The sequence below is a fragment of the Rattus rattus genome, chromosome X (genome assembly GCF_011064425.1).
Source record: "Rattus rattus isolate New Zealand chromosome X, Rrattus_CSIRO_v1, whole genome shotgun sequence".
Lineage (NCBI taxonomy): Eukaryota > Metazoa > Chordata > Mammalia > Rodentia > Muridae > Rattus > Rattus rattus.
The window spans coordinates 103469059-103483025 of NC_046172.1; the positions used below are offsets into that span (position 1 = coordinate 103469059).

General features: G+C 46.4%; 1 protein-coding gene across 1 annotated transcript; it reads left to right on the plus strand.

Moving 5' to 3' along the window:
- Positions 1-5431: 5431 nt before the first annotated feature.
- LOC116889212 (homeobox protein Rhox5) lies at positions 5432-11033 on the plus strand. The gene is made up of 6 exons (XM_032890364.1): positions 5432-5463; positions 6402-6462; positions 7101-7182; positions 7354-7705; positions 8312-8357; positions 10813-11033. The coding sequence occupies exons 3-6, from the start codon at positions 7104-7106 to the stop codon at positions 10960-10962; spliced, it is 627 nt and encodes a 208-aa protein (XP_032746255.1). The 5' UTR covers positions 5432-5463; positions 6402-6462; positions 7101-7103; the 3' UTR covers positions 10963-11033.
- Positions 11034-13967: the final 2934 nt, after the last annotated feature.

The window sequence follows — 13967 nt, forward strand, 5'->3', positions numbered from 1 at the left end:
CTTGGATTATAATCCACGAAGGATTTGCTTCTATAGGCCAGGCACAGGAGAAATTCATTTTAGGAAATATTCCTGCTATTAACATGCTTCTCCTGTTATTTTAATATATACAACAATCACTAGATATTATCTCACCTTTTTAATCAGATCTCTGCAGAACTATAAAGATGTACTGTTTTGTAGTGATGTTATATAGGCAAGTAAATTATTTCTTTATCCTTAATGATGATCCTATAAGCATTCCTAAATTTACAGTAATTATTAAGCTTTTTTAATAACACCGCTATTAATTCCTTTTTGATAGTCAAAACTACATAGTCCTTTGCAGTGTTGTGTGTGTTGTAGTGTGTCTTGTGCTGTGGTGTTTCTATGTGTGTGATGTGGTATGTTGCTATGGGGTGGTTGTGTGTGTGTGTGTGTGTGTGTGGTGTGTGTGTTTGTGTGCTATACTTTGTGCAATGTGTGTATGTTATAGTGGGTGTGTGGTTTTGGTGTGTTGTGGCTGTGTGGTATGTGTTGCAGTGTGTATGTGTGGTGTAGTGTGTGGGAGGTATCTTCTGTATACTGTGGTGTGTGTGTGTGTGTGTGTGTGTGCATGTGTGTTGTGTGTGCTATTTTGGTTTAGATGTGTGTGTAGTATGGTGCATGGCTTGTGGTATGTGGTATGGTATGCAGGTTACAGTGTATATGTTGCATGGTGTGTGGGTTGTGGTATGTGTGTAGTGTAATGTGTGGGTTACTGTGTGGCATGTGGTTGCAGTGTGTGTATGTGGTGCAGTATGTACATTTGGGGGGTGGTATGGTGTATGGCTTGCACTGTGTATGTGTGGTATGGCATATGGGTTGCAGTGTGTGTGTGTGTGTGTGTGTGTGTGTATGTCGTGTTATGTCCATATTGGTGTGTGTATGGTGTGGTATGAGGGTTGTGGAGTGTGTGTGGTGGTGTATGTGGGTTGTGGTCTGTTTGTGGTTTGATGTGTGGGTTGTGGTTTTATGTGTGGTGTTGTATGTGTTGTGGTGTTGTGTTACTGTGTTTCTGTGTAGTGTACTGTGTGGTTCTGATATACTGTGCTTTTTCTGCATGTGTGGTGTGGTATATGGGTTGTAGTGTGTGTGTGTGTGGTGTGGTTTGTGGGATAGGGTATGTGTAGTATGGTGTGTATGTTGCAGTCTACGTGTGGTATGGTGTGTTGGTTGTGGACTCTGTGGGTGGTGTGGTATGTAGATTGTGGTATGAGTGTGGTGTGGTGCATGGCTTAGGTGGTGTGTATGTATTGTGGTGTGAGTGTGGTGCAGTGTGTGTCTTGGGTAGTGCATGTGGTGTGTGTGCACTACAGTGAGTATGGGTGTGTGTTGTGTGTGGTATGTGGGTTATAAGGTGTATGTAGTATGTTTTGCATGTTATAACATATATGGGTATGTATATTTTGTATATGTTGCAATGTGTATATGGTATGGTGTAGTTTGAGGGTTGTGGTATGTGTGTGGTGTGGTTTGGGGTCTGTGGGTGGTATGTTCTGTGGGTTGCAGTATTGTGTGGTGTGATTTTTCTGTGTGTGTTGTCCTGTGTGGGTTTGCAGTATATTTGTGGTGTGGTGTTTCTGTGTATGTGGTATAGTGTGTGGGTTGGTGTGTGTGTGTGTGTGTGTGTGTGTGTGTGTGTGTGTGTGTGGTGTTGTGTGTGGGTGTGTGTGTGTGGGTGTTGTGTGTGTGCAGGGGTGTGTGTGTGTGTGGGCTGTGGTATGTGTGTGCGTATGTGAATGTGTGGGGCTATGTGTGTGTGTGTGTGTGTACGTGTGTGTGTGTGTCTGGTATGGTATGTGGGTTGCCGTGTGTGGTGTAGTGTGAGGGTTGTAGTTTGTGTATGGTGTGGTGTTTGGGTCATGGTGTATGCATGGTCTTTGTGGGTTGTGTCATGTGTGTGGTGTAGTACGTAGGTTAGGGTGTGTTCGTGGTATGATATATAGGTTGCAGAATGTGGGTTGTGGTCTGTGTGGCGTGGCGTGTATGTTTTTTTGATGTTTGTGGTATAGTGTGTGGGTTGTTTGTATAGTGTGGTGTTGTGTTATGTGGTGTTTCTGGTATGGTATGAGGATTGTGGTCTGTAGTTTGTGGTGTGTGGTGTAGTATTTTTCTGTGTTTATGTGTCATGTGGTGTATGTATGGTGTGATGCTTCTCTATGTTTTGTGGTGTATGTGTTGTGGTGTTTCTGTGTGTATTGCCATGTGTGGGTTGCAGTGCATGTGTAGTGTTTCTTTGTGTTTCATGTTGTGTGTGGTTTGTTTTGTGTGTGTGCTGTTTCTCTTTGTGCAGTGTGGTGTATATTATGCTCTGTGTGCTGTGTGCCATGGTGTGTGAGTGTCTATGTGGTATGTAGGTTGTGGTGTGTCATGTGGTGTGGTGTTTCTGTATGTGTGGCATAGTGTGTGGGTTGTGTGTGTGCTGTAGTGTTTTGGCGTGTGTGGTGTGGCTTGTGGGTTATGTAGTATCAGTGGTGTGGTTCATGGCTTGTGTGTATTGTGTGGTGTTTGGGTTGGGGTGTGTATGTGGTATGGTGTGTGGTTTGCAGTGTGTGTGGGTTAGGGTTTGTGTGTTGGGTGGGTTTTGGTGTGTGATTTGTAGTTTGTGGTGTGGTGTGTTTGGTGTATGGGTTTTGGTGTGTGATATGATATGTGGGTTGTAGTGTTTGTGTGTTGTGGTATGTGGGTTGGTGTGTGGATGTGGTATGGTGTATGGCTTGCGATGTGTGCGTTGTGTGGTATTTTGGTCTTGTTGTTTGTGTGGTTTATGGGTTGTGGCATGTGTGTGTGGTGTGGTTTGGTTTGAGGTTTGTGGGGTGTTTGTGCTGAGGTGTGTGGCTTGGACTTGGTATGTAGTATGGTGTGTGGGGTGCAATACATGTTTGTGATGTGATATATGGGTTGTGGTGTGTGGGTTATGGGGTGTGTGTGGTATGGTGTGTAGGTTGTGGAGTATGTGTGCTGTGCTGTGTGGGTACCGATGTGTGTATGGTATGGTGTATAGGTTACAAAGGTGTGTATTGTGTTGTGTGGGTTGTGCGGTGTTTGGGTTGTGGTGTGGGTGTGATGTGTAGTTTGTGTTGTGTGTGTGTGTGATTTGGTGTGTATGTTAGGGTGTATGTGGTATGATGTGTGGTTTGTGGTATGTGTTTGGTGTGATGTATGGGTTTGGGTGTGTGTGGTATTGTGTGGAGGTTGTGATATTTGTCTTGTATGGTGTTTCTGTGGAGTGTGTGCTGTGTTGTGTGTTGTGTGATGTTACACTGTGTATAGTATGGTGTTCTCTGTGTGTGGTGTGTAGTGTGGAGTGGTGTGGTATGTGGGTTGTGGTTTGTGTGGTGTGTGTGGTGTGGTTTGTGTGTTGGTGTATATATGTTGTATGGTGTGTATATTGTAGTGTGCTTGTGGTGTGATACTTGCATTGTGGGGTGTGTGGGTGTGCATTGTGGTGTGGTATGGTGTGTGGTTTGTGGTAAGTGTGGTGTGGTTTTTGATGTGCTTGTAGTGTGGTGTGTGGTTTGAGGTGTATGTGCAGTATGGTGTATGGGTTGTGGTGTGATGTTTCTGTGGTGTGCTGTGTGGGCGTGTGTGGTGTGGTATTTCTGTGTGTGTGTGTTACAGTGTGGTGTTTCCGTGTGTGTTGTTGTGTGTGGGTTGCAGTGTGTGTGGTGTGGTGTTTGTGTGTGTATGGTGTTTGTGTGTGGTGTGGTGTGTGGGTTATGTTGTGTCGTGTGGTGTATTTTTTCTGTGTGTGTATTGTGGTGTGTGGGTTGTGGAGTGTTTTGTGTGGTATTGTGAGGATTGTGGTTTTTGTGTGGTGTGGTGTGGTAGGTGGGTTGGGGTGTGTGCATGGTATGAAGTGTGGGTTGCAGTGTCTCTGTGGTGTGGGGGTTGTGGTTTATGTGGGGTGTGGTGGTTTTTTTGTGGACTGTGGTGTGTGGTATGTTTCTTTGTGGGTGGTGTGGTGTTGTGGGTTGTTGTTTGTGTGGTATGGTATTTCTGTGTGTGTGTATGTGTATGTGTGTTTTGGTGTGTGGTTTGCAGTGTGTGTGTGTGGTGTGTGCCCTGTGGGTTATGGTGTGTGTGTGGCTTGTGGGTTGTGGTGTGTGTATTGTGTAGTGCATGTATTGTGGTGTGGTGTGTGGGTTGTGGTGTGTGTGTGGCTTGTGGGTTGGGGTGTGTGGTCTGTGGGGTTGTGGGTGTGGTATAGTGGTGTGTGTGTGTGTGTGTGTGTGTGTGTGTGTGTGTGTGTGTGTTGGTGCTTGAGATCTGAACTTGGGGCCCAGTGGTGCTAGGCAAACACTCTGCCTCTGAGATACATTGCCACATCCCCCATCCCCAGAATGCAAGCTTTTATGACTTATCTGCAAGTCATAAAACAGCTGGAAGTCTTCAGGAAACCTTTGGGAACTATGCATGTTCAACAGTAGCTGAGAATGCTGCCTTTACCCTTTATTTGTGCCATATGGGTCACACTGCCCTCAGTGATATTGAGTGCACTAGCCTAACTGAAGGAGGAGCGAGCAACCTTCAGTTTTTTGATTCCCCAGCTGACTTTACTAGCCTGAAAACCTGGAATTCTTATCCTTTCCCCAGAGCCACGCCTGTTTGTGATCCCAGCCCGTGGTTTTGGAAAGAGCCTCAGGGGCTGGTTGGGCTGCTCTGCATTCCCAGGACACTTAGGAGCACAACCAATGACATCATCCCGATGGTCTCTCTAACTTTTTAAAATCCAAACGGCTCTTATATAACCTGTAATTTCCTATAGCTTCATATAGTCAAAACAAATTCTTCCCAATACTATCAGAGACAAGAAAGAAAATCTGTTATGTCAGTTCCAGGAAAATACAGACTACTGCACTTGTCAGAGTCCAACATAGGAATGTGTGCACTTTTCAAAGGCATGTGGTGTCCCCCCATCCCCCAGGCTCTCATGTACTCAAGGCTAGCCTTTTAACTCTTCCTTTGTCTATGTCCAGAGATCAGGGATTGTAAGTGTGTAACATCATACTCAACCCAAAGCACATATTTAAAGTTAAGGAGTTTCATCTTCCTTAAAAGTGAGAAATTGCTCAAAATAGTTCTTTCAATTTGTTTTGTCTTTAAAATGTGTTTTCTTTTCTTTCTTCTTCTTCTTCTTCTTCTTCTTCTTCTTCTTCTTCTTCTTCTTCTTCTTCTTCTTCTTCTTCTTCTTCTTCTTCTTCTTCTTCTCTTCTCTTCTCTTTCTTTCTTTCTTCTTCTTTCTTCTGTGTGTGTGTGTGTAGGGATGGGTCTGATGCTAGGTCATGTTACCCAATTGGTTCTTGATCTGTCAGTAAAGAACCTATAGGCCAATTGCTCGGCGGAAGGAATAGGCGGGACTTCCGGATCTCTGGAGGAAAAGAGACTCAAGGAGAAGAGACAGTTCGCCATATTTTGGAGAGAGAAAAGCCAAGCAGCCATGTGAGCTCTCCGGGAGGAGCGGCGGCCTATGGCCGCTCCTACAGGCGGGTGGTCAGGGATGTTTAGCAGGGGTAGGTAACTGAACAACCAAAGTTTAGGGCAAATGGAGAGAGGGTGAGATAAGATTATTGATAAAGACATGCTTTTCCAGGGGGGAGACAGTAACGCCCAGCCATTGTATTAGAGGGCAATTTGAAAATGCAGTGTGTGTGTGTGTGTGTGTGTGTGTGTGTGTGTGTGTGTGTGTGCATGTGGAGTGTGTGTCTGTGTGTGTGTGTGTGTGTGTGTGTGTAAAAATGTGTTTTAACATCTGTAGATTCAAGGAAGCTGGGTGAAGGTAGCCTGCCCCATTTTCAGAGTTAAGGCAGGGTAGCTAAAGCTACACACAATATGTGTGTTTGTGTGTGTGAAAGCACATGTTCGCTCATGCTCACTTGCTTGAGCACATGTCTGCCATGGTGCACACATGGAAGTTAGAGGCAACATTCAGGAGCTATTTTTTCCCTTCTGCCATGAGTTCCAGGGATTGAATTCAGGACCTCAGGCTTGTATAGTAAGTGCTTTCCCAACTTAAGTCAGCAGCCTCACTGGATACAGGTTAGGAGGTTTTCTGTAACTCTGGTTCCTGAGTATCTGATACCCCCTTCTAGTCTCTAAGGGCACCCATGAATGCTCTTTCAGCTGTGATGCGGTGAACCTGATATAATGCTGAAAGGCCGTGTGCCCTCACTGTGTTGACTGTTTATGCCCATGGGGGTTGATTCCTTTTGCTGCCAGTCATGTCTCTGGGTCCCTACTGCTAAGGCCACTCTCCCTGTGGTTCCTATTGTCAATGGTGAGCCATTATGACCCTCTCACTTCTTCCTGTTCTCTTTCTCCCTGCTTCTGCGGCTGTTCCAGCTCCCTGCACAGGCTCACCCTGTCCATTTCCTCTCCAGCCTTCAAGATCACCTCCTGTATTCCTAGCTGGACAAGAGGAAACACAAAGAGAACCATCCAGTATGTATGCCTAAGGCACAGGGGAAGTGTGGTGAAGGGTTGCAGCTTGAGCCAGGGATGGGCAACAGAATACTGGCTTTTACAACGATCACTAAAATACCACTTCTCTATCTATCACTCTGTCTCTTTCTCTCTCTGTCTCTCTCTGTGTGAACAGTACATAGGCGTCCATGTTTTGGCTCAGCTGACTGATCAAGCCCTGGTGAGATATCTTCCCAGGAAAAGAGTTGGTGCTGAACTCTACAGACTGAATTAGAGGGAGGGGGAAGAAAGCTCCCATTTGAGCTCTGGAGGTCTTTATGCCTAGCTGCATATCTTACCAAAGCCAGGGGAGTCAGCCGAGCTTTAACTGGGCACCCCAAGTTCATGCTCATAAACTAATGTCCTCCTTGCAAGCACATCGTGCTCATTACATCCCCAAACTGCTGTCACTGGTGCACCCCAAAGGCTCAGCCCACAGGAACGGCCTGTGAGCAAAATGCGAAAACTAGCCTAGGGCTGGATACATTGTAACCTGAATTAGACCAGAGGAGATCCTTTCCAGGTTGAGGATCACAGATCTCATTCTGTTCCCGAGGACACCAGGGGCCCAAGCTCAGAATCTGCAGAAACATAACTTCATCATTGACGATTTTCAGGGTATGGAGGCTCAAGGCTCTAGCCATGATATCAGCCGGTTACTCTGCCTGGGAGTCAAGGAAGACTCGGAAGAACAGCATGGTCAGTACCTGGGTTGAATTGGTATTTTTCTGGTCTCTGGGAAGCGAACGTGCCCTGGCAGAAGTGAGTGGAGTGAGTGCCAGTGTCAGCTCAGTCTGCAGCTTTCAGACTTTTCCGTGCACACTGAGCTCCGTCGCCCTGATCTTTCCCTCTGTGTTTCCTCTTTTCCAGATGTGAAAGCAGAGGCTTTCTTTCAGGCTGGAGAGGAGAGAGACGAGAAAGGTGCACAGGGTCAGCCTGGAGAGGGAGCAGTGGGAACAGAAGGCGAAGGAGAAGAATTAAATGGAGGAGAAGGCCACTTTGGTCCTGGTGTTCCAGGTCCTGTGGGTGAGGGGGACAAGGATGGTGGCACCAGAGCTAGTGGCATGGAGGAGGAGCAACATGAGCCCGTTGCCGAGGGCACTGAGAGTGTGAAGTCTGAGGATAAGCAGATGCCACTCCGCCGCCCTGGGTCCACCCAGCGGCGGCTGGCGGAATTGGAGCGCATTTTGCTAAGCAGTGGTTCCTCCAGTGGCCCAACATGGTAAGCAGATTGTCCTGCTTAGTGCCCAGTTTTCAGGGGACACTTGCTTGTTCTAGGTGGCTTTTGGCTTTCTCTGAGGACCTGCAATGTCCCCTCTTGAAATAAAGGGCACTTGAGAACTGTAGACTTCCTAAGCCCTGTCTCCTGTGGGTGGGTCCTAGGACAGGTTGAAAGCTGTGAATAAAGCTATTTTCTTGCTACATTTAAATGGGGCTGGTTGGAAAGGGAACGATGCACGGTCCTCCTAGAGCAAAGTGGGAAGCCTGAGATCTGACTGGTGAAGTGCAGAGTGGGGTTCTGCCTTTGTTTGAAATTAGCCTACACTTCTACATCTCTTGATTAATTTGCGTATTTTTGCTTATGTTAGATTACGACTTGTTTTGATGTATGATTATTTTGGGAGCTTCCCATTGAAGTTGGTATTAGGTGGTAATAGTGGGTGAACTCTGGGCAAATTAAGCCTCAAGGTGGATGTTACGAACACTATTGGGGGCAGGAGGAAGGGTGGACAGGGCACACATTCAAAACTGAATATGAAGTATACTTTACTTATTTTATTTCATCTGTGGTACCACAAATTGAACATGTGTACTTTTTTCCTTCTAGGGAGGAGCTTGATAGATGGATGGATATCAGTGTGTCCAGAGTGCAGGTAGGTAATTTGAGGAAAGCGATTTGGCAGGACAGCCATTCTAAATCTCGTCTGAGGTCTTAGGCACCTTTGTCCTAGATTATGTTGAAGTTGGTGCTGCCGCCACTGCTGCTGGTGCTACTGCTGCTGCTGCTGCTGCTGCTGCTGCTGCAACCTCTTCATTTCAGGGGCATCTTTAAAGTCTGTGGGTACAGAATGGAGTCAGGAAGCATAGGAGAACACGACTTGCTAAAGGGACAACGAATATTATGGACCTAATTTAATCTTCACATACATCCATATATTACACATAAAATATAAATGCACGTGTTAAAATTATATATACATTTGACCTCATACGAAGATAGGCTTGCATAAAGTATGCACATAGACATACTACTTAAAAATGCTCAAATCCTGTAAGAGCTTCCCTTTACACAATGTTTGGGTTAAGTACGACATAGAAGTCATTCAAGTTTATAAATCTATGAGCTCTTCTATGGTATCATTTTCGGTAGCAAGTTTAAGCATCAATTCTAGGATGAAGGAGGGAATTTGTAAATCTTCAGCCCATTGCATTGTAGCAAACAACTCACAGGTTGAACCCAATCCTAGTGTTACGAGCATGTGTTTAAACAGACGGAGGAGAACTGGGACAGCAGTGCGAAGGCCTGCTCCTTTGTTGCTAAGTGCTTAGTAAAGCAATAGACTGCATGGCAGACCGCAATTAAAGACCTTGCTGTGTCTTTCTGACTTGTAAGGAGTCCACATACGATGGTGCTTGTCTACAGTGCCAGCACTCTGGAGGTGAAGATAGGACAGTCAAGGCCAGCCTGGGCTACATGAGAGCCTGTCTCAAAAGCAGACAGATACCCACAGCTCAAACCTACACATTCATGTTTTCGAAACGACCTAACGTGTTAGTGAATAGCCTCCTGACCACAGATCCTTTTCTTCCCGCCCCTGGTAGTATCATGAAGAACTGTTTTGTGGGATTGGTTGATGGTGGGGAGACTAGATCACAGTGCGGGCTAGACTGTCACGGGGGGGGTAGTTTGAAATATTTTTCCCATTTGCTCAGACAATGGTAAGGGAATCTGTAGCCCACTGGATTCAGAAGCGATCACGTGAGAGCATGGGAAGGTCCAAGCAGTACAGAGGTTGTTTTGGGAAGAGGGGAAGTGAAAGATCCAGAGGGAACATCCAGATAATGGCATTGGCTTTATCTCTTGGTGTCTTCCCCCACCCCCACCCCCTATGCCTTCACTAATGGAAGAGCCCTGAAGATTTGGGGGATTGTGCTTCTAGAACAATGGGTGAGCACAGCAGGCCCCTGAGGCTATCTACAGTTCTATGGCTGCACTCCATTCTCACAGCCAGGTCTGCTCAGGGCACAGGGCACAGGGCGAGGCCCTTCACTTTCCCAGGCATTTAAACACAGCCCTGGAAAGAGAAGCTGCTTTGCTTGCCTTGGCTTCGGTGGCCCTTCTGACGGTAGAGTGACCCACACACCGCAATGAAGGGGAAAGAGGACCTTCTAATGCATTCTTAGATATTTCAACATGGCTGTTCGAAGCTTGTCACAGACCCCCTCCTGCTCGGGTTTCTAAGCATCCCCAGAAATGTAACTTGAAAGTGTTCTGGGAGTGACCATGGGCCTCGTTTCCCTCTCTGGAACTGTTTGTAAACTCTGACCACTACTGTCCTGGTACTCCTCACTATGAGCATCACTGAATTGGCAGACTATCTCCTTAAAAGGGAAAAGCACGTCCACTAGTGGCATCGGGAGAAAGAGGTTACATTCAGGGAAAAGAGCCCTTTGCCTCACGCTCTGTTGATTTTAAACCTGGAAAGCGATAGTAAAATGGAGGCTTCATTAAGCAGGGAGTGTTAGAGGATAGAGCGGGTTAACAGGTCTTTGTTTAGGTTTGTTTTGTAGTAGAAGTTCACAGGTATTTATAGACCAGTCTTTCTTTGGAATACCACTCCACGGAAAAGACTGGAGCAACCCATTATCTAGACTTTCATCTTGCCCAGGATGGAAGCCTTAGACAAACTGAATAGCTCGAGTCTACTACAGGACCTGAAACACTGGGTTCTCATGGGGGGCAGCGTTGCTGTAGGAAGGGTGTGGTCTTATTTCCACAGTTCTATGACTGGAAGCCAGAACTTCCCACATATTAAGCAATTACTAGTCCCCTAGTCCCTCACTGAATCAAAACAGTACAAAACAAAGGGCTTCTTTGTGTGTGAGCTAAGATCTCACTGGTTGGACTGAGCATGTAACTCAGGGATGAAGCATTTACCCTAGCACGCATGAAGCCCTAGGTTCAATTCCTAGTACCTAGGAGAAAAAAATATCAACAAAACATCAGTGGTTATGTTGAAAGGTTTGTTTTTGTTTGTTTGTTTTAGTGGAATCCTGTTTAGTGAATATATTCAGGTTTGACTAAACCTCTTATTCTTCTGAATGCAGAATTGGTTTAAGATTAGGAGGGCTGCATACAGAAGAAATAGGAGGCGGAGAACACCAATCCCTGAACATTTTAGAGCAACATCTGGGTGCCCTGCTTGTCTTGGAGCAAGATGGGGAGTAAGATGTCCTTTTGCAACACCGAGATTTTGATCACATATGCCAGCCATGACAACTCTTGCCTTTTAACAATTCTGTCAGCAATAAAGAAATGATTCTCAGTATCTTTGTCCCATTACCTCTGTGATTACTAAAATATTGGTACAAATATCTTAGTGATTCTAGTATTATGAAAATGCCCACTACACATGGCATAATTGAGTCTCCTGCAGTATTCACTACACATCAGAGAAGGGCCACAACTACAGTAATGGCTTGCACGGACCTACACATTCTCCTTTGTCACTCCGCCATTGTGCTGCCTTCAACTCTCCCTTACAACTCTATGTCAAGGAAGGGCAGGGTGCTGAGAATCAGTGTGTTCCAGACAGGGCCAAATTCTGTTACTATTTCCGAGTCCGTTATGACGTAAGTGACTGGGAGGTGGGTTGGTTCTCCAAGGATGACCTCAGCACTCTAGGAGGTGGATGCTTGCAAGGTGGTTTAGATGAGCTGTGAGGTAGGAAGAATTAAGTGGTGACCACCTAAGGCCTGTTATACTCCAAACTGGGTCCTTTATGAAGCAAGAATCACAGATTCACCTCTGCCTTTGTCCTGGACACTTAACCAGGATTAAAATGGTACAACTATGTCAAGAGTGACTGTTGCCTCATGTCCAGAGTGCCCTTTCCCCCTATTCATTCATTCATTCATTCATTCATTCATTCATTCATTCATTCACTTTACATCTTGATTGCCGTCCCCTTCCTCCTGGTCCCCCCTTCACACAGTTTCTCCCCAACCCCTTTCTCCTCTGAGAGGGTGAAAGCCACCCCTGAGTATCCCCTACCCTGGCACATCAGGTCTCTGCAGGGCTTACCCTTTTGCCACTTGGACAAAAGGAAAAAGACAGTCAAGAGTGCCTCTCCTCCATGATGGATTAAAGGGGCACAACAATGGCAAGAGTGTCTGGCGCCCTCTTGTGGGGTGAAAGGGGAACAACTACATCAAGAGTGCCTGTCACTATCTCATGGACATATAAAGGGGTATAACAAAGTCAAGATGCCCGTCACTCCCCCGTGGAATAAATGAAGATTACGAGGTCAAGAATGCTGCCTCTGTAGACTCTCCTAGCTAGGGCCACTGTTGCTATGATGGAACACCATGACCAAAAGCAAGTTGGTGGCAAAAGGGTTTATTACACATACACTCCCACATAATAATCTATCAGGGAAGGTAGCCAGGACAGGAGCTCATGCAGGGCTGAAACCTGGAGGCAGGAGCTGATATAGAGGCCACAGAGGGGTGCTGCTTACTGGCTTTCTCTTCAGGGTTTGCTCAGCCTGCTTTATATAAAATATTAATCTTTAATCTTTTTATAGTACAGTTGTTATCTCCCTTCCAGTCTGCCCTCTGACTGTTCCTCATCCCATACCTCCTCTCCAAGAGGTATGTTTCCCCTACCCTCATTCCACCAGGCCTCCCCACTCCCTGGGGCCTCAAGTCTCTTGATGGATAAGTGCATCTTCTCTGACTGAGGCCAGACCAGGCAGTCCTCTGCTCTGTATTTGTCTGAGGGCCTCATAGCAGTTGGTTTGTGCTGCCTGGTTGGTGTTAGCTTTCTTAACCCAGGGGGGTAAATGGGGGTAGGGCAGGATCAGGTGTGGGAAAAGACAGGAGAGAAGTTCAGAGCATCAGGAATTTGAACAGAGGTGTGTAGCAATGGGGATGGGGAACTGGGGATAGCCACCAGAAAGTCCCAGACACCAGGAAAGCAAAAAATCTCCCAGGACCCAATGGAGATGGCATTACCTGAAATACCCAACAAAGGGGAGAGAAAACCTGTAGAGACCATATCCGGAGGTTAGGCATGGTCCCTGGTTGAGGGATGGGGCTACCCACCCACCTCAAAAATTTTAACCTGGAATTGCTCCTGTCTAAAGGAAATACAGGGACAAAGAGTAGAGCAGAGACTGAAGGAAAGGCCATCCAGAGACTGCCCCACCTGGGAATCCATCCCATATGCAACCACCAAACCCAGTCACTATTGGAGATGCCAAGAGGTACATGCTGACAGGAGCCTGATATAGCTGTCTCCTGAGAGGCTCTGTCAGACCATGACAAATACAGAGGGGAATGCTCACAGCCAAGCATTGAAGTGAGAACAGGGTCCCCATTGGAGGAATTAGAGAAAGGATTGAAGGAGCTGAAGGGGCTTGTCAACCCCATAGGAAGAACAATACCAACCAACAAGAGCTCCAAGGGACTAAATCACCACCCAGAGTACACATGGACAGACCCATGGCTCCAACTGCATATGTAGCAGAGGATGGCCTTGTTGGGCACCAATGGGAGAAGCCCTTGGTCCTGTAGGCTCGACCCCCACAGTGTGGGGAATATCAGGGTAGGGATGTGGGAAGGGGTGGGTGGGTGGGTGAGGGGCACCTTCATAGAAGCAGAAGAAGGGGGGATGAGATAGGGATTTGCTGAGGGGAAAGCAGGAAGGGGGGCAACATTTGAAATTAAATAAAGAAAATAACAAATTAAAATAAAAGGAAAACAAAAGGCACCCAGGACCACCAGCCCAGGGTGAAACCACCTACAATGGGCCAGCCTAAATAGAAATGACAGTGTTCATGGTTTTTTACCCCCTCATGAACAAAAGGTGAGAGGCAAAGTCAGGAATGCCTTTTACCTCCTCGTGAACTAAACGGAAACCAAAATGTTAAGAGGTCCTGCTTCCTCTAGTGGACCAAAAGGGAATGACAATGTCAAGCATGCTTGTTGACTCTGAAAAAAAAAAAAAAGAAAGAAAGAAATGAAAAAGGTAAGAAAATGAAAGACCACAACTGCTCCTAGATATGGTGGAAGAGAGGTTTATTGTAGATAAAAGGGAGACAAAAATCAGAGTGGTCATGACCAGACTGAACTGAGCCATGTGGGGAGAGAGGGAGGAGAAGGGAGAGGAGATCAAGATGAAGCAGCCAAGAGGCCCGAAATGGTTGCATCATATCGGGAAGTGAAGCCCAACTATTGGGCTGGAGAGTTTCGGGTAGGAG